The sequence below is a fragment of the Hyla sarda genome, chromosome 1, assembly GCF_029499605.1.
Source record: "Hyla sarda isolate aHylSar1 chromosome 1, aHylSar1.hap1, whole genome shotgun sequence".
NCBI classification, from domain to species: domain Eukaryota; kingdom Metazoa; phylum Chordata; class Amphibia; order Anura; family Hylidae; genus Hyla; species Hyla sarda.
Genome location: NC_079189.1, coordinates 217,021,779 through 217,040,586, shown reverse-complemented (window position 1 = coordinate 217,040,586; position 18,808 = coordinate 217,021,779). Strand labels below are relative to the sequence as shown.

General features: G+C 39.8%; 1 protein-coding gene across 6 annotated transcripts in view; it reads left to right on the top strand.

The window, feature by feature from the left end:
• PTPN13 (protein tyrosine phosphatase non-receptor type 13) overlaps nucleotides 1–18,808 on the top strand; it is a 216,891-nt gene that overhangs the window by 149,108 nt on the left and 48,975 nt on the right. For all 6 annotated transcript variants that reach the window (XM_056568746.1, XM_056568744.1, XM_056568745.1 and 3 more), the window contains 6 exons: nucleotides 2,981–3,163; nucleotides 6,560–6,722; nucleotides 9,538–9,961; nucleotides 11,490–11,587; nucleotides 11,980–12,036; nucleotides 17,817–17,903. In XM_056568746.1, coding sequence (XP_056424721.1) covers nucleotides 2,981–3,163; nucleotides 6,560–6,722; nucleotides 9,538–9,961; nucleotides 11,490–11,587; nucleotides 11,980–12,036; nucleotides 17,817–17,903 — 1,012 coding nt within the window. The remainder of the gene's footprint in view (nucleotides 1–2,980; nucleotides 3,164–6,559; nucleotides 6,723–9,537; nucleotides 9,962–11,489; nucleotides 11,588–11,979; nucleotides 12,037–17,816; nucleotides 17,904–18,808) is intronic.

Below are 18,808 nucleotides of genomic sequence, written 5' to 3'. Positions count from 1 at the left end.
GGGTTTGTATTTGCTCACAGTGTGTGCATAAGTTTCTACTGGGTCCTCTGGTTTCTTTCCATATTCCAAAAACATACAAAACTATTATGTTAATGTGGTATTTACAGGCATGGCACAAAATGTTGGCACCCCTGAAATATTTCAAGGAAATGAAGCATTTCTCACAGAAAAGGATTGCAGTAACACATGTTTTACTATGCACATGTTTATTCCCTTTGTGTGTATTGGAACTAAATCAAAAAAGGGAATGAAAAAAAGCAAATTGGACATAATGTCACGCCAAACTACAAAAATGGGCTGGACAAAATTATTGGCACCCTTAACTTAATATTTGGTTGCACACCCTTTGGAAAAAAATAACTGAAATCAGTCACTTCCTATAACCATCAATAAGCTTCTTACACCTCTCAGCCGGAATGTTGGACCACTCTTCCTTTGCAAACTGCTCCAGATCTCTCTTATTGGAAGGGCGCCTTTTCCCAACAGCAATTTTAAGATCTCTCCACAGGTGTTCAATGGGATTTAGATCTGGACTCATTGCTGCTACTTCAGAACTCTCCAGCGCTTTGTTGCCATCCATTTCTGGGTGCTTTTTGACGTATGTTTGGGGTCATTGTCCTGCTGGAAGACCCAAGATCTCGGACGCAAACCCAGCTTTCTGACACTGAGCTGTACAGTGCGACCCAAAATCCAATGGTAATCCCCAGATTTCATGATGCCTTGTACACATTCAAGGCACCCAGTGCCAGAGGCAGCAAAACAACCCCAAAACATCATTAAATCACCACCATATTTCACTGTAGGTACTGTGTTCTTTTCATTATGTTTTCGGTAAACAGTAGAATGATGTGCTTTACCAAAAAACTCTATCTTGGTCTCATCTGTCCACAAGAAATTTTCCCAGAAGGATTTTGGCTTAGGGTGCATTCACACCACGTTTTTGCAATACAGTTCCCGTATCAGGTTTTTGATGAAAAATGGATTCCTCAAAACCTGACTAAACTGTATCAAAAAGTGTATACAAATTTTAACCCATATACGGTTGAAAACCGTATACAGTTTGAAAAATTATGTCCGGTTGCATGCGTTTTTTAAGAAAAAAACGTAGATGTTTTTAACTTTTCACTCCATTTTGAATAAAGTTTCACTTGTTTCATTGAAATTCCAAGAAAAAATACTGTGCAATGTCAAAAACAGTATGGTGAAAACCTGATGGAACCGTACGCACATACAGTTCTGTACGGTTCCCATTGACTCCCATGTTTTAAAAAAACATATACGGTTTAATACAGTTTTTCAGCCGGACCAAGAAACGTGGTAGACTACCGTTTTGGGTACAGGTAAAAAACTGGACAAAACCGTATGGGATGCAAAACGGACTAATCCGGATGATGCGTTTGACATCTAGTTTACAATGTTAAGTCAATGCATACAGTTTTCTATACAGTTCCATACGGTTTTTAACTTGAAACCGTATACGGGAACTGTATAACAAAAACGTGGTGTGCATGCACCCTTACTCAGGCTGCATTCACACCATGTTTTTGCAATACAGTTCCCGTATCAGGTTTTTGAGGAAAAACGGATTCCTCAAAACCTGACTAAACTGTATCAAAACGTGTATACAAATTTTAACCCGTATACAGTTAAAAACCGTATACAGTTTGAAAAATTACATCCAGTTGCATCCGTTGCATACGTTTTTAACTTTTCACTCCATTTTGAATAAAGTTTTACTTGTTTGATTGAAATTCCAAGAAAAAAAACTGCAAAGTCAAAAACCGTATAGTGAAAACCGGATGGAACTGTGTGCACATACAGTTCTGTACGGTTCCCATTGACTCCCTTTTTTTTAAAAAAAAACGTATACGGTTGAATGCAGTTTTTCAACCGGACCTAAAACTGTGGTAGGCTACGGTTTTGGGTACAGGAAAAAAAGCTGACAAAACCTTACAGGATGCAAAACGGACACAACCTGATGCATCTTTTGTCATGCAGTTTTCAATGGAGAGTCAATGCATACGTTTTCCAATACGGTTCCATACGGTTTTCACATAGAAAACGTATACGGGAACTGTATTGAAAAAACGTGGTGTGAATGCACCCTCAAGTTCATTTTGGCAAAATGTATTCTTGCTTTTCTATGTCTGTGTCAGCAGTGGGTTCCTCCTGGGTCTCCTGCCATAGTGTTTCATTTCATTTAAATGTCGACTGACACTGATGCTCCCTGAGCCTGCAGGACAGCTTGAATATCTTTGGAACTTGTTTGGGGCTGCTTATCCACCATCCTGACTATCCTGCGTTGGCACCTTACATCAATTTTTCTCTTCTGTCCACGCCCAGGGAGATTATCTACAGTGCCATGCAAACTTCTTGATAATTTTGCGCACTGTGGACAAAGGCAAATCTAGATCTCTGGAGATGGACTTGTCCTCTTTCTGTTGTCTATTAGTGTGGCACACACAGACACACAATGGAAAGTGAACTTCTCTCCTTTTTATCTTCTTTCAGGTGTGATTTTTATATTGCCCACACCTGTTTATTGCCCCAGGTGAGTTTAAAGGAGCATCACATGCTTGAAACAATTTTGAAAGGGTGCCAATAATTTTGTCCAGCCAATTTTTTTACTTTGGTGTTACATTATGTCCAATTTTCTTTTTTCCCCTCCTTTTTTGGTTTAGTTCCAATACACACAAAGGGAATAAACATGTGTATGGCAAAACATGTGTTGCTGCAATCCTTTTCTATGAGAAATACTTCATTTTCTAGAAAAATTCAGGGGTGCCAACATTTACACCCATGACTGTAGGTTGTGAGCCAGTGTGAAGACGGGAGCTGATGTAGGTAATGCAAATCCCTGTACACACTGCTGAGTACTTTGGCGCTAAATGAATAAATCATTGATTCTCTCTTATAGGATGGCCTCTGTTTCAACCTCCTAATGTTGTATAATATTAACAGCTTTGCTTTGCTTTCTTAGGTATGCCAGAGACTCCAGGAGTATGGGGTTCATTTTCATAGAGTGTTTCCTGAGAAAAAATCCCAGACTGGCATCCTTCTTGGGGTGTGTCCTAAGGGTGTGCTCATCTTTGAGGTCCACAATGGCACTAGGACTTCAGTCCTGCGATTCCCATGGAGAGAAACAAAGAAGATTTCTTTTACTGTAAGTGTGAAGTCACCTGTGCCAGAAGTAAATATGCATGATCTCTACAAAACAAAGATCACTGTGCCAGACAGCTTTGTATACAGTGTATACTCCATTATACTTTTTCTATAAATGATCATCAGGTATTTAATGACTAAAAGGTCCCTTTTTTGCCTGTTAGGTGTGGAAACTGTTTTTAAGCCTATTACTTTTGCACTAAGATACAATAGCTTGTAGCTTTCACACAGCGGAAATTCTGCTATTTCACTAAAATTTCGTTTTGCAAAGCTTGCTACAGTATATAATGCAAAGCATTCTTTAAAAAAAAATATATACAGTGACCCCTCAACCTACGATGGCCCCGACATACGATCATTTCAACATGCGATGGCCTCTCAGAGGCATGTTGAAGGCAGCATCAACATATGATGCTTTTTTATGTCTGGGCCATCGCATAAACGGCTATCCGGCAGCACAGACTGCTTCAGCTGCCACCGGATAGCCGTTTATGGTGCCCCGTGAGCTCTGGTGATGGTCACTCACTTGTCCTCGGGGCTCCGGCGCGTCCTCTTCGGGATCCTCTGCACCGTCGGCGATCTCCATCGTCGTCATCACGTCGCTGCGCACGCCGTCCCGTCATCCAATAGGAGCGGTGTGCGTAGTGACGTGATGGCGGCGACGGAGAGCACGGTTGCCGGGGAAGCAGAGGCCTTGCCGGAGCGTCGGGGACACCTCGGGGACGCGGCGATAGCGATGGAGGGCGACATCCCGGGCAGCGGTGACGAGCGGTGACTGTCTGGAGCGGCGGGGACAGGTGAGTACAATTTTCTCTAACAGTGGTCTACAACCTGCGGACCTCCAGATGTTGCAAAACTACAACACCCAGCATGCCCGGACAGCCAACGGCTGTCCGGCCATGCTGGGTGTTGTAGTTTTGCAACATCTGGAGGGCCGCAGGTTGTAGACTACTGTCCTATACTTTGCATTGCACGGATCCCTCAACATATGATGGTTTCAACAAACGATGGTCCGTTTGGAATGGATTACCATCGTATGTTGAGGGCCCACTGTATATTTATTAAGTCAGTGGGAAATGCATTCTGTTATATGAAATCTGTGTTTTAGCATCAGTTAACATATATGTTTCATCCCTTTCAAGAGTATAAAATGTAAGCATTAGACATTAACAAAAATGCAGACTTATTCTATATCGTGTCCTAAAGACATTCCCTCTTTATTTTCTTTTTAGCCACTTTTCTATGGAGTGTTTGATTCTAATTCTACTCAACATTGATTCAAATGTTATCAAATGTATTTGTTGTTGTTGTTGTTTAATTATTTATCTATCGAATCCTTATTCCATAAACTGCTGATTGCTTTTTTTTCTAGCTTTTTGTGTTTTATTTAATATTTTATCAAGAATATGCCATAAACAACGGACCGCAATGAAGGAGCATTTCTTTTAACATAGAAGACAGAATCTTGGGCATGTTGAAATCACACACTTAGGCTAAGTTTCTACTTGTTTTATTTTTATTTATTTTTTTGTGCGTTTACCCCCCCAAAAAAACCTCATAAGCGGCCCCCATGGTGTTTTTTCATTTTTTTTTAAATACTTTTGGCGTTTTTTCACTTTTTTTTTTAGCTCCTTGGTGGTTTTGCAAACTCGCAGCATGTTGAGCCTATGGCGTTTTTTTCCCCCTGAAATCGTGGCGAAGAAACGCCAAGAAAAACGACATGTGGGTTTTAACTTTGGCGTTTTCTCAGGTGTTTTTTATTCTTTTTTGGACTTTAGCGATCCAAAAAAGTGATTGGGATTCCTTTTTTAATAAAATTTCGTAGGGTACCATTAAAAAAATAATAAAATAATAAAAAAATAATATAAAAGATACAGTAGTAATGAAAAAATTGTATCTAACGAAATTTATCTTTTTTTATAATGAAATTTTTATTAATTTTTAAAACAGGGATCAATTTATGTGTGCGGGCAGGGACCTAAAAATGTAGCCAACAATAATAAAAATGTAGTGTGTGTGTGTGTTTTTCACTTTCTTTTTTTTTTTTACTTTTTAGGTAGTACTACTACTCCCAGCATGGAACACACTGTTCCATGATGGGAATAGTAGTACCTGTACTAATTGACAGATCACCCCGAGTCCGTTGCGATCCTTCTGTATAATGTATAGATTCAGCCGGCCGCTCTTCTATGGTCCCCTGCACTGCCGTATATATACACCTATTCATATTTCCCGCAGAGAGCTGTGATTGGCCGGATTGTTCCAGCCAATCACAACTCTCTGTTGGAAGCAGATGTATATATACGTCAGTGCAGGGGACCATAGAAGAGCGGCTGCCCGAATCTATACATTATACAGGAGGATCACAGCGGGTGTCAGGAGTGACATTCGCTGTGATCGTTTGTTAACTGCAGGTACTACTGCTCCCAACATGGAGCTCACTCTGCTCAATGCTGGGAGCTGTAGTACCTCCATTAATAGATAGATCGCAACAGGTGTCAGAAGTTACATTATCTGCGATCTGTCTATTAATGCAGGTACTACAGCTCCCAGCATGGAACAGAGGGTGCCCCATGTTGGGAGTAGTAGTACCTGCAGTTAAGGACAGATCACAGCGGGTATCACTCCTGACACCCGATGCGATCGTCCTATCTATTGCAGATATGCATAGCGGCTCTCTACAGCGCTCGCATCTCTGCACTATACTCCGGCCGGCCAGTGATATGAATAGAACATCACTCATTCATATTTCCCTCTGAGAGCTGTGATTGGCTGCCACCATCCGGCCAATCCCCACTCTGGGCGGAAGTTATGAATGAGTGATGTTCTATTCACATCACTGGCCGGATAACAGAGCAGAGATGCGAGAGCTGTATAGAGCAGCTCCGCATCTCTGCAATAGATAGGACGATCACATCGGGTGCCGGGGCGATATGTCTATTAGTACAGGTACTACTACTCCCATCATTGAACAGTCTGTTCCACGCTGGGAGTAGTAGTACTACCTAAAAAAATAGAGAGAAAAAAGTGAAACACACACACTTTATTAAAAATTTATTACAATTTCGTTATAAAAAATATGTTTCGTTAAAAAAAAAAATTTCGTCACTACTGCAAACCTTTTTTTTTTTATTTATTTACTTTTTTGGTACCCAACAAATTTTGAAAAAACATCAAAGGGGCCAAAAATGCAATTTCCACTAAAGGCAGAAAACGCAAGAAAAAAATGCCAAACACAGGAAAATGCTGTGGCGTTTTTTTTCTGCCATTTTTTTGGGCCACAAAAAAAAAAACAAGTCGAAACTTAGCCTAACTGTAATAACACACACATATGTAAGCTATTACTGTACAATTGACCAAACATACTGAATTTTATTTTTTATTTCTTTGGCTGTAGAAGAAAAAAATAGGTTTGCAAAACACATCAGATGGAATCAAACATGTTTTCCAAACGGACAGCAGTAAGACCTGCCAATACCTCCTACATCTCTGCTCTTCTCAGCACAAGTTCCAGCTACAGATGAGAGCCAGACAAAACAGTCAGGATACGCAAGATATTGGTAATATTACACAGCTTTTCCCCATTCCACCTGATCAGCCAACTTGCTTATCCTTTGCATTAAAGGGGTTTTACCATGAAGATAAATAGGCCAAACTTATACATTGTGAAATTCAATATATTTGCAAATATAAGTAATTATTAGAAATTAATTGATTTTGAGAGGCAGCCCTACCAATATAGACTGGATGCTCTCTTGTGTTTTGCTTGTTCCCATGGGTTACGTTTCGTAGGCAGTTTCCTCTTCTAGTCAGGCATGCTCAATTGCTTAGTTCTTCTCACACACAGTGCATATACAGCCAAATAGACTGCAGCATACAGCTGCAACACTGCATACAGTTCACTTCCATATTAATGTATGAGTGGGTCTGGCAGAATATTCACTGGCCAGGATGAGTTAAATATACATTATATACTGCTATAGCTATCTAGTACAGTCCGCTAAATTTACTTGGCAGGAAGGTGGGGGGGGGGGGATATTATTCCCTATAATAATACTGTACTTTGTACACTGTCCAGAGTAGGCGCAAATCCCCATAGCAAACCTCTCCTGCCCTGGACAGTTCCTGAGACAGACAGAGGTATCAGCAGAGAGCACTGTTGTCAGACAGAAAAGAACAACTCCACTTCAGCAGCTGATAAGTACTGGAAGTATTAAGATTTTTTTTTTTGTAAGTAATTTACAAAACTGTTAACTTTCTGGAGTCAGTTGATATGAATTTTTTTTTTCATTTACTGAAATACCCCTTTAACCTCTTAAGGACGCAGGGCGTACCTGTACTCCCGGTCCCAGTGTTTAAAACGGGGTCACGCTGTGATCACGCATCACACCGGGTCGGTCCCGGCTGCTAATAATAGCCGGGACCCTGGGCTAATAGTGTGCCGCACAGATCATTGTGCTGCACGCTATTAACCCTTCAGACGCGGCGATCAAAGTTGATCGCCGCATCCAAAATGAAAGTAAAAGCTCATTCGGGCTGATCGAGACTATCGCGATAAAAGCGCGATGTCCCGATCAGCTAGGACGCGAACAGAGGTCCCCTCACCTGTCTCCCTTGCGTCCGATCAGCGTTTCATTGCTCCAAGCCTGAGCTACAGGATTGAGCAATCGAGCCCCTAGAACGCTGATCCATACAAAGCTATGGCTTTGCAGAAATCAGGGTAAAAGTTCAGTGTGTGCAGTGTTATAGCCCCCTATGGGAGCTATAACACTGCAAAAAAAAAAGTTCATAAAGGTCATTTAACCCCTTCCCAAATAAAAGTTTGAATCACCCCCCTTGTCCGAAATGTCCGAACTATAAAAATATATCGTTAATTAAACCGCACGGTCAATGGCGTATGCGCAAAAAATTCCAATGTCCAAAATTGCGTATTTTTGGTCTCTTTTAATATCATAAAAAAATGAATTAAAAGCGATCACAAAGTCCGATCAATGCAAAAATGGCACCGATAAAAACTTCAGAACACGGCGCAAAAAAATAGCTGTCATACCGGCCCGTACACGGAAAAATAAAAAAGTTATTGGGGTCAGAAGATGACAATTTTAAACATATACATTTTCCTGCATGTAGAAATGATTTTTTTCAGAAGTACAACAAAATCGAACAAGATAAGGTGTTATTTTTACCGAAAAATGCACTGTGTAGAAATGGAAGCCCCCAAAAGTTACAAAATGAAATTTTTTCTTAAAATTTGTCGCACAATTATTATTATTTTTTTTTGTTTCGCCGTGAATTTTTTGGTAAAATGACTAATATCACTGCAAAGTAGAATTGGTGGCGCAAAAAATAAGCCATCATATGGAATTTTATGTGCAAAATTGAAAGCCTTATGATTTTTAGAAGGTGATGAGGAAAAAATGAAAATGCAAAAAAGGAAAAACGCTGAGTCCTTAAGGGGTTTAAGATCAATCTACAAAATCCTATGTTTTTTTTAAAAGTGTCATGTTTCAAAAGTTTTGATTGTCTGGGTGCTCAGGCGTCCATTGATCCCTTGAACAAGTCGGTAGAAGTATTCTGCCAAGCACTCTTGTCCCATCTCACTTCTCTCTGTCTCACTGCACAAGACTGGCTCCATAGACTTACCATAGAATCCGTCTCCTGCAGCAAGATTGGAAGAGAAGCACTTAGCTGCCACTACTCCCGCTCACTCTACTGATCAGTGGGGGCCTGAGCAACCAGACTTTGTCATTTTAAAAACATTTTTGATATGTCATAGAGAGTTTTAATAGGTCAAAGACACTGTAAGGCTATGCTCATACATGTGCTAGAGTGCTGCAGGTGATTGTCATAGATTGTTACTTTATTTCACAATATGGTATTCATGTACATTTTCCTTATCTTTATAAAGTGACACCTTCTTTGCCTCTAAAATTTTATCCAGAAATGTTTTCAGCTGTATCTGTTTTTGGAAAAGCATTGTGTTGGATCAAATTCTATTTACTTATGCAATGATATATTCCCCTGGTCATATCTTTGACCAGCAGGAGCTGTAATGGCAGTCAAAATGGTTGTCATCCATCTTTTTCAAAATCGGATACATGTATAAAAATAGAGGACTATCATTTTTACAACTTAAAGGCTTACAAAGTCATCTTTTAAATGGAAACTGACCTTGATATTAGTTAATCATCATGATAATGCAAGCATGCAAGACTTATGGATATTGTCTCTTGTTATGATACAACCCCTTTCAAAGAACAGCTTAGAAAGTTGTACATATTAGTGAATATTTATTTTTAACTTTATTATTATTTAGGGAATAATTATACATTACTGTCAATCTTTTTTTCACTTTTTTTTTTTTTTTTTTTATAGAAAGAACTTCCCTGTGGAGCTTGAACATGCAGGCAGAATCTCTTCGTGGGCTTGGTGTAGCCCGGGCAATCAGTACAACTAGCCTGGCAAGCAGTACTTTGAATAGGATGGCCATACGCCCTGTGTCAATCCAGCCTGACCTTCTGAAGAGACTCTCATGCTCTGATTTGTCAGCTCTTCAAACAAATATTGGAAATGGATCAAAAGACAGACAGACTAAGAACCTTTGGGAAGATCGTCCTCGGGTTATAAGCAAATCTTATCATGACCTCAGTCAGGTCTCTCAGTCTCCACAGAGGAGGATGCTTAATACAAGGATGGACAGTCCCCCTAATACATTGGAAGAATTGATGAGTCGGGCATCTTTTCATTATATGGCAAAGTCTGATACAGAGTCAGTAACTGGATATGGAAAGCTTAATGAGTATGTTTATTTCTTGAATATGAAAAGAAATTGTAGTGACTGGAGGAAATGTATGAAAACCAGGGATAACACGCCAATTCTGTTCACAGGTTGATGTGTTCAGGTTTAAACTCAGGCATCAAGTGGTGAACAGACACAGTATTAAACACTGAAAATGTATTCTATTAAAAGAACAATAAACATAGACGTAATTAAAGGAAATCTGCAGTGTATAACACGCTGCATCTCCGCCTCTCACATAGAGATACCTGGAGGGGGGCATGTCAGCCGTGGCGTCATACTGCGACCGACACGCCTCCTGCATGGAAGAGCCGCGGCAGAGCCGTAGCCCCATACAGGAGATTGGATAGGTAATAATCGGTAGGATAGGTAATAAGTGTTATACACAGCAGATTTCCTTTAAGTAATGTAAATTAAAGAAAAATTGCTTTATTGTCAGACGGTTTGCAGGATTTTTACAGCAGTTTCTGGAGAAAAAAAAAAGTTTTGTTTCATTTGTCCATATACTGCACTTTCTTCCCCCAGTATTCCTGCAGTTTAATCTGTTTCATTCCAATTCACCTGCATCCATACATCATTACAGTTGGGTTATGTGATCTCCAATCCAATAGCCAGAAAGTTACATGCTCTGTGTGAACAGGTCTATGAACTACAAGATTACATCATCACATATCTGTGCCCTCCTGGCAACTCTGGCCCCTCCCCACCAGACTCTGCCCTTCTTGTTCATCTTTATGTTCCTTTATGCACTTATTGCCGCTGAACAGATCATTTATGTATTATCTATAGAGACCAGGGGAGCAGTGATATATTAGGCGAGTCCACACAATGATTTAGCTGCAGAGTTATACAACGCACCTGTCTCACACAGGCCAACTCTTCTATGTTCAGATTCTCCATTATGTCATATGAGATGCAACTTCATACTGATCTCTCCAGTATGTAAAAGCTGAAAAAGAGGCACAGGCTGAGGTTTTATCTCATATGATACTCTGACGTGTGAGTTAGAGGACAGAAGATATATGTCACTGATCTATCACATGCTGTATTAAGGACTTTGCCCCCTCTGTCTCTGCAAAGCCAGAGGCTTCATGGAAAATGTGGGTTTCATAAGGAGAGCCATGTCAGAGTGGAAGTATAAAATAAAATGGCAAAACGTACACACAAGGCATACACTGGAGCCCCTACACTACCCTATGCACCACTATATAAGCAAAAAATCCAGTAGTGCTTCTTTTATTTAACTGATGTTAAGACATCTTATCCTATATCCTTTGAATAGGGGATCACATGTCTATGGGTGGAATACCCCTTTAAAAGTGAGGGAGAAAGTTGCCTTACAGGGGAATACAGAGGTGAGATGAGGATACTGAAAAGGAAGGAAAGTTGCTGATCTCTTATGACGCATTTAGAAGATTCATGTTATTATTTTGTACGCTTTAATTGCAATATGATTTTTTTGCACATTTTTTTTCTAGCATGACTTGTGACTCTTGTGAGTATAAGTTTTCCCTTTTGTTTTCTCAAGGTCAAAATCACTGTCTGGATTTAATAGGAGCCTCGATTTGCGGAAACCTGAATCGGACTCCTCATCAATGGATGACAGTGGGCATGCCTATGTAGTAGGTCAGTATATTACACATTTTTTGAACAGTTAATGTTATACTTGGGTAAGCAACAGTGCATCCATTATTATAGCATTTCAGCTCCCATAAGGGTTTCGTTTTGCATGTGAAACCAGATACTTTCTTGAAATTCTGTCCATTACACCTATTACGTAAACTTGTTCTGTGTAGAGACAGTAATTTGCATTTCATTACTCTTCTGATTGCCTCTAGTTCGTGTCCCCTTCGTGTAGTAGCATGACCTGATAGACTTGAATTAACACCTGTTTACTATCACCAGATTAATGGCTTTTGTACATATCATGTCATAGCTCTCTCTTTCTTATATTGATAGGATAGTATGTAAAAGCTTAAAAACAGGGGTATTGATAGGATATGTATTCTCTGTTGCAGGTGTGAGCATGCATAGTCTTGGTGGTCCTTCTTCGCCAAACCTGTATAAAGGAAATGGTAAGTCATTTAAAAAGAATCAATTTCTTTCTTTTTTTTTTCTTTTGACATACACGACACAGCATATTTCACTTTAGGTGATGAATAGAGTCAGATTTAGGTGATCTCTACTTTTGCTCACTGCACTGTCCCATAGAAACACACCTGGCACTTGGCTGCACCCTCTAGTTGATAAAGTGTAAGAAGCCTATTACGCATGAATCAGACTGTTGATGACTTTTGGAGCAGACAAGAAGAATAGGCGTAAGAACAAGCTGAAACCTGACACAGACCTAGTAACATCTTCACAAGAACTGCAAAACATTCCTGCATGTTTTAAGGCTTATAAAACAGGATAAAGATCTGGGCCTTTGGTGCAAGGTGCGCATGGTGACATGTAGCAGATCAGCCGTTTTGGGACCTCTCCGCATACCACCCCTCTCTTGCAGCTCAACCAGTGTTACAAATAAAATTTCCCAGATCCCAGAAAAATTTACATCTAAAATAGGATCAAGAAAATCTGACAGGATCAAGGTATTCTGTGTTTGAGAAACAGGGATGGCGGGAGAATCTGGTCCAGAAAATCTATCATCGCAAATATTGCAGAAAATTTTTACTGGAATCCAAAAGTACAATAAAGCTTTAACAGATGTGACACTGCCAATGGGATCAGTGAGGTCCGATATTTCATTAATCCATGAACATATAAATGAAATACAGGAGATAGTGGAGGAGGTGGAGACAAGGGTCCCCAAATTAGAAATGGGTACAGCAAAAATGACCCAGAAAGTTACTGAAATACAGAAATTAATGGCTGAAGACCAAAGTGTCTGATCTTAAGGATGGATCTAGAAGGTCAAATATTAGGACTCCCCAAATGTATCGAGAATAGAGATCCTGCTGCCTTTGTTCAACAATAGATTCTGGGCGTTTTTTAGAGGGAAATAGGATTATTTCTCTGCACTATTACCACCCTCCTAAAAATGTGGTAAATTAACCATCGCTATGTTTGAAAAACGTAGTATATGCCATAGGAATATTAAGAAGAACAAAAAATTTGAGTCATTTATTTAAAACTATTATTTTGTTGATACACTTATTTAAAGTCACAGAAAGATTCCACAAAAGTGGGGAAAAAACACCAAAAAGTGTCACACTGAACCCTGGCATAGTACCTCACAGAAATACATGTATAAATACTGCATAGTACATACGTTCAGGTACCCCTGAACAAAGGTTAACTCCGAAACGCTGCGTTGGGGTGGTGTCAAGCCGTCCCCTGGCTCCCGCTGTTCCTTCCTCCAATGCAGTTTTTATACATGTTGTATTTTTGATTAAGCCTGTGATGTGCTATGCCAGGGTTCAGTGTGACACCTTTTTTGTGTTTTTCCCCCACTTTTGTGGAATCTTTCTGTGTTTTTAAATAAGTGTATCAATAAAATAATATCTTTTGTATCTTAAATAAATGACTCCAATTTTTTGTTCTTCTTAATATGGTTATTGGGAGTTCATGATAGCAGTCCCTAATTTGGGTTATATCTAGTACTACTTTATATATACATTAGGGTACTATATCCTGTATATTGGAAAAATCCCTTTACTTCAATTTCACCTATAACCCTTTATGTGATTGAGGATTATACAATGCCATAAGAATGTATAGAGATGTACAGCTGCCAGTGATTTCACAAGCATGGTTCACAGTTTAGCTGCTACGTTTTTATGTTTTGTTTTTTTGGAAAAGAAATAAGGGACAGACAGACATTTTACAGATTGGCCACCCATCTAGTAGCATGTTGGACATCCTTTGCCCTCAGAACCACAACATTTCATAGTAATATAGACTCTTCTGGTTGTTGGAAATGTTCTGTGGGAATTTTGGCCCATAAACAGGATAGCTTCTCGCATTTGGAGCCAATTAAATGGAGCCATTGGCATTTTCTGAACAACCCCTTTACCTTACTCCAGAAACTTTTTACTGGATTAATATTTTGGGATAATGAAGGCCTGAAAAACAAGGAAATCTCACTATTATGGTCCTGGACTAATACATTATTATACGACCCTTATGGCGTGGTGCATTGTCCTGCCAAAAGTGTCTTTCTTTCATAGGGTAAACAGCTGCCAATAAGGAATGAAATTGGTTGGCCCCAATGTTTAGAAAAGCCGTGCTTTCACTATCTTTATCCACAGGTATCAGAGAGAGTGCGAAGAACACACTCCACATGATTATGCCTCCTTACCCATGAAACATGAAATGGTTTATTTATTCATGCTGCTTGTTCCGAATTCTGAACCATCAGCATAGTGCAATAGAAACTTGGGTTCTTGGAACCAGGCATTGTTTTGCACACTGAGGTCTTGTCTTCTAGTTTCTCTTTGATGTCTGCTGTTATTGCTCATCTGTGCTAAATGATCAATGTTTTCGGACATTATAGTTGGAGCACCAGCTTAGTATTTGGCTCACTGTGCACCGCCTTTTCCTCAGAACAGTTCTTAACGTCCTCCTCTGACCCCTATTTAGAGGTATTTACATCCATGGGATCCCTTTTCTGTGGATGTCCCCAAATTCTCGATAAAGTCTTTACACGTTGAATTGAGAAACCCCTCCCGATTGGCTGTTTTTTAAATCCTGGCTAGATAGCACAAATGGCTAGATCTCCTTTAAAGCCACTCAGATCACTTGTTTTTCCCATTTTAGGGTAGGGTCACACATGCCGTATTCTGCTGCTGCATATTTTCCTACCCATTGAAGTGAACGGGTAGCAAAATCATCTGCAGAAAATATGCAGCAAAATACGGCATGTTTTTACCCTACCCATAATGTCAATTTACACATCATGGCCGCTCCCCCTGCTCCCTGAGCTAGGCCAAGAGCTGCTGTGATGTGTGCCAGTATACTGTGCATGCGCACGGCCACTCGCACATCGCAGCGTGTCTTCTCGTAGCAGCGGATGGCTGCTATGAGCAGGCCCAGATGGAGGCAACACTGTAGGGTCCATCATCAGCGTATCCGCAGCGTAAAATACGCTGCGGATCCATCCGTGTGAACGAGCCCTAAAACTGATCCACAGAAAACGTCCTCACTTGATGTTATGCTGCACTCCAGGGTCACTTTCCATACAGGGAAGCTCCAATCATAAAAGGGCAGGTGTCTCTAATAATGTCTATGGCTTAAAACAGATCACAGATGCATCTGTCTTTTATTATGCACCCCAGCCAAAATTCCTCTATTTTATGGACAGTTCTGCCTTTTGTACAGTGGGCAACCACCTGGTTGGTTGTAAATATACTGTACTGTAGAGGCATGCACTATGATATTTTTGTTTTGTATCGTGCCAATATGTTCTGCACATGTCCTGTAGATTCCCCTATAAGTAATGTATGCTAATGGAAAACATAGCTTGCTTTTTTTTCTTCTTTCAAAACAAACTTCAATACTTTGAAATTCTGAAAGTGAAGAGATCAGCACTTCCTGTAATCTGCAGGAATATTTATTTTCCTCATATGGTAAATGTATATGACTGAGCATGAAATCTTCAGCATTCTATAGCAACAACATTGTAGGGTTTTTTCACGATCAGAAAGATGTCTGTCTGTGGACCAGTTGTGTGGGAAGCCTCACTTGGTATAACATTTCAGTGTAAAGATATATGAAGCAGAGCGGGTTCAGAAGGTCATTCTTGGATTCTCTCTGGGATAGCAAATTTTCGCTGTGCAGATGTTACCATTCTTGTGGGTTTGTTTTACTGACCAGTTCTTCTACACCTTCCTATCACTGATGTAACACAGATCTCTTTTTTTCTTTATCCTAATGACTTCCATCTTCACCTTAGCAATCCATGGCTCGACTGCAAAAAAAGTTCAGTCTATGGGGTTGTTATTCTTCAGTGTCCACATTCCTGCATTGATTCCAGTCATTGTTCTGCTGACTCTCAAGCCTATTAAAGGAACAGGAGCTCAGTCTTTATATGTGTGTTCATTTTGTTTAATGAAAAAATACATACGGTAGTTTTATTAGTTTTTGTAAATAAAGTAATCTGATATTTTTTTGAGAATATTTAGCTGTCAAATAGGACATATAAGATGATGTTTGAAAATGTTTTAGGCACTGTTTCTGCCAGGATCTAGATGAGGAAAGAGGACACTGTTCTACTAAAAATGGGGGAAGATTAGGCATAGGAATGGAAAAAATGATTTTTTCCAAACACTCTACAGCAAAACAGCATGCCCTTGCCCAGTACTAAGGTAGTAATTACCTTATAATAAAACTGATGTCTAATTCTCTGCAACAGCTTGGTTCCAGGGCACTGTAAGGGTTATAATACCTAAAATATTAGATACTGTATAATATACTGTGAAAAAATGCCAGGAAGGCTGGCTTTAAAGGAAAACTGTCATCAGTGTCTCTGCACTAACCTGTTGGTTCAGGTGTGTAGTGCAAGTGACATTGATGATAATCATACTTACCTGTCCCTGATTCATGGTCCCGCTATCTTGCTCCATATCGTCTGTTACGGCAGCAGGCTTTGGACATGGACTGAGCTTCCTGACATCACCGATGCTGTTTCCCCAGGCCTGCTGGCAGCAGGGACCATAAAGAGAAACCTCAGCGGTGATGTCAGGAAAGCTCCACCCGTGCCCCAAGCCCACCGCCTGAACGGAAGATATAGAGCAAGATAGCGGGACAACTGGAACACTGTTTAGGGACAGGTAAGTATGGTTATCATGCTTACTCCACCGCACTACACACCTGTACCAACCGGTTAGTGCGGGTGACACCGATGACAGTTTTCCCTTAAGACACTCCATTTTTGCACAGTGAACTGGTAGTGTAGTGAGATACGAGGACGGGATACGAGGACGGGATACGAGGACGGGATACGAGGACGGGATACGAGGACGGGATAGGAGGACGGGATAGGAGGACGGGATATGAGGCCGGGATAGGAGGTCGGGATATGAGGACGGGATAAGAAGATGGGATAGGAGGTCGGGATATGGCGTTGGGATATGACAACAATATATGAGGACGGGATATGAAATCAAAAGCTTCCTCCTTTGTTTATTTTTCTCACCAACAAGGATTAGGAAGGAAAAACCGGGCAACGCCGGGTACTCTGCTAGTAGGTAATAAAGGTTTTTTCTGTTACATAAATGACCAGTGGAGGTCCTCACATCAGTGCCACATTTTGTTTTTAATCTCTGTAAAGCTACTTATTCCTGAGGGTTTACATCAAATATTATCACACCCTGTACTGTATATTTTAATTTATTATCATGTGTTCTAATAATTAGGCCTATGAGAATGTTCTCTGATGTTTGTGGAACAATAATAAATAGCTCAAGGGCTTTTCACTGTAGAAGAACTCTTCTATTTAGGCTTTCTTGTGAAATGACCAGCGTGAGGTTGTCACAGGACACAAATGTTTATGCCGTGATGTGCAGCCAAGTATGCCAGTAGTTGAATCATCCTTTGATTATCTCACAGAATTTAGCGTTAGTGTTCCCACATACATTTTATGAATCTATATAAAAAAAGTAGGCTGTAGGAAGAAATGCTGTAGGATATTGGCACTGGTGTGTACAAACTAGTGCCCATTATAAATGGTAGTGTTGCCTTTAAATATCAGATGAGAGTAACTTCAAGATAGAATCTGGCTGCTAAGGATAACACTGCAAACTTATATGTACATGTGACTTATTATGTTTAATAAATGTGAAAACAAAAATATAATGGCAATGTACAATGAATCCTGTTTATAATAAATTCTTATAAATATTTTCTATGTCTTTATCAGAAGTGAAGCATAACCAAATGTCTGGATCTGTTCCTGAAAGAGAGATTACTTTGGTGAAGTTAAAAAAAGATCCCAAATATGATCTTGGTAAGTTGCTTTGAAAACAGAATAGCTGCTGGTGCATAAACGAAGTGCTGCATGTAGCTTAAAACCACATGAATAAGATGCGTGTTTAGCAGCATCTCCCCATACCCTGATGTCAGATCAAGTAAAAAAAAAAAGAGGTACTGGACAACCTCCTTTAAAGCATACTTGGCAGATCCACAAAACAATATGTTACTCAGTACCTAATCCTGACCATATACATCAAATATTTATGCTTCTATCGCCTATATTTATTATAAAATGTCCCTCTCTTGTGGTGGTGGGAGGTGATTGGTGTGTCTGCTCATGCAGCCTTATCCTTGAGTCTTTTCTTGTCTATGACTCAAGGACAAGCCTGATGCTGCTGCAGGACTAGTTTATGTCCTAGTAGGTATGGGGACCCTTAGTGGTGGGATTTTCAGTAGCAGTTTTCTATATTAAATATAAAAAAAATGTTTAAAAAAAAATACAAATGGTCTTTCATTTTCATTAGTAACAACATATAATTTTTCTTTGGACCTGACAGTGTCCATTTAAAATGGGTACACTTCATAATTTGTTTATTATTAAGTGAAATTGGCATGAAATCTGCCTAGATGAGGGTTGGCACCACGGGATGGAGCTAACTGGTGGCCGTATCCACAAAAATCCTTGGTAAAAATCTTGGGTGTATGATTTCTGTTGTGGATTCCATAAATGAAAATGCAACATAAATGCACACTGTCAACTCCACCTTACAGTTTACATGGACATTGATATCTATTATCTTACTACAGGTAAATACCAATGATTTGTGTAGATCATTGGGTAATAAGATGGTTTTGTGTGCCTCTAGAAATCTGTCCATTCATAGATATCAGTAGTATTGATGCAAACATGGCAGCCCTGTAGAGTTAGCTTTTAGTTTT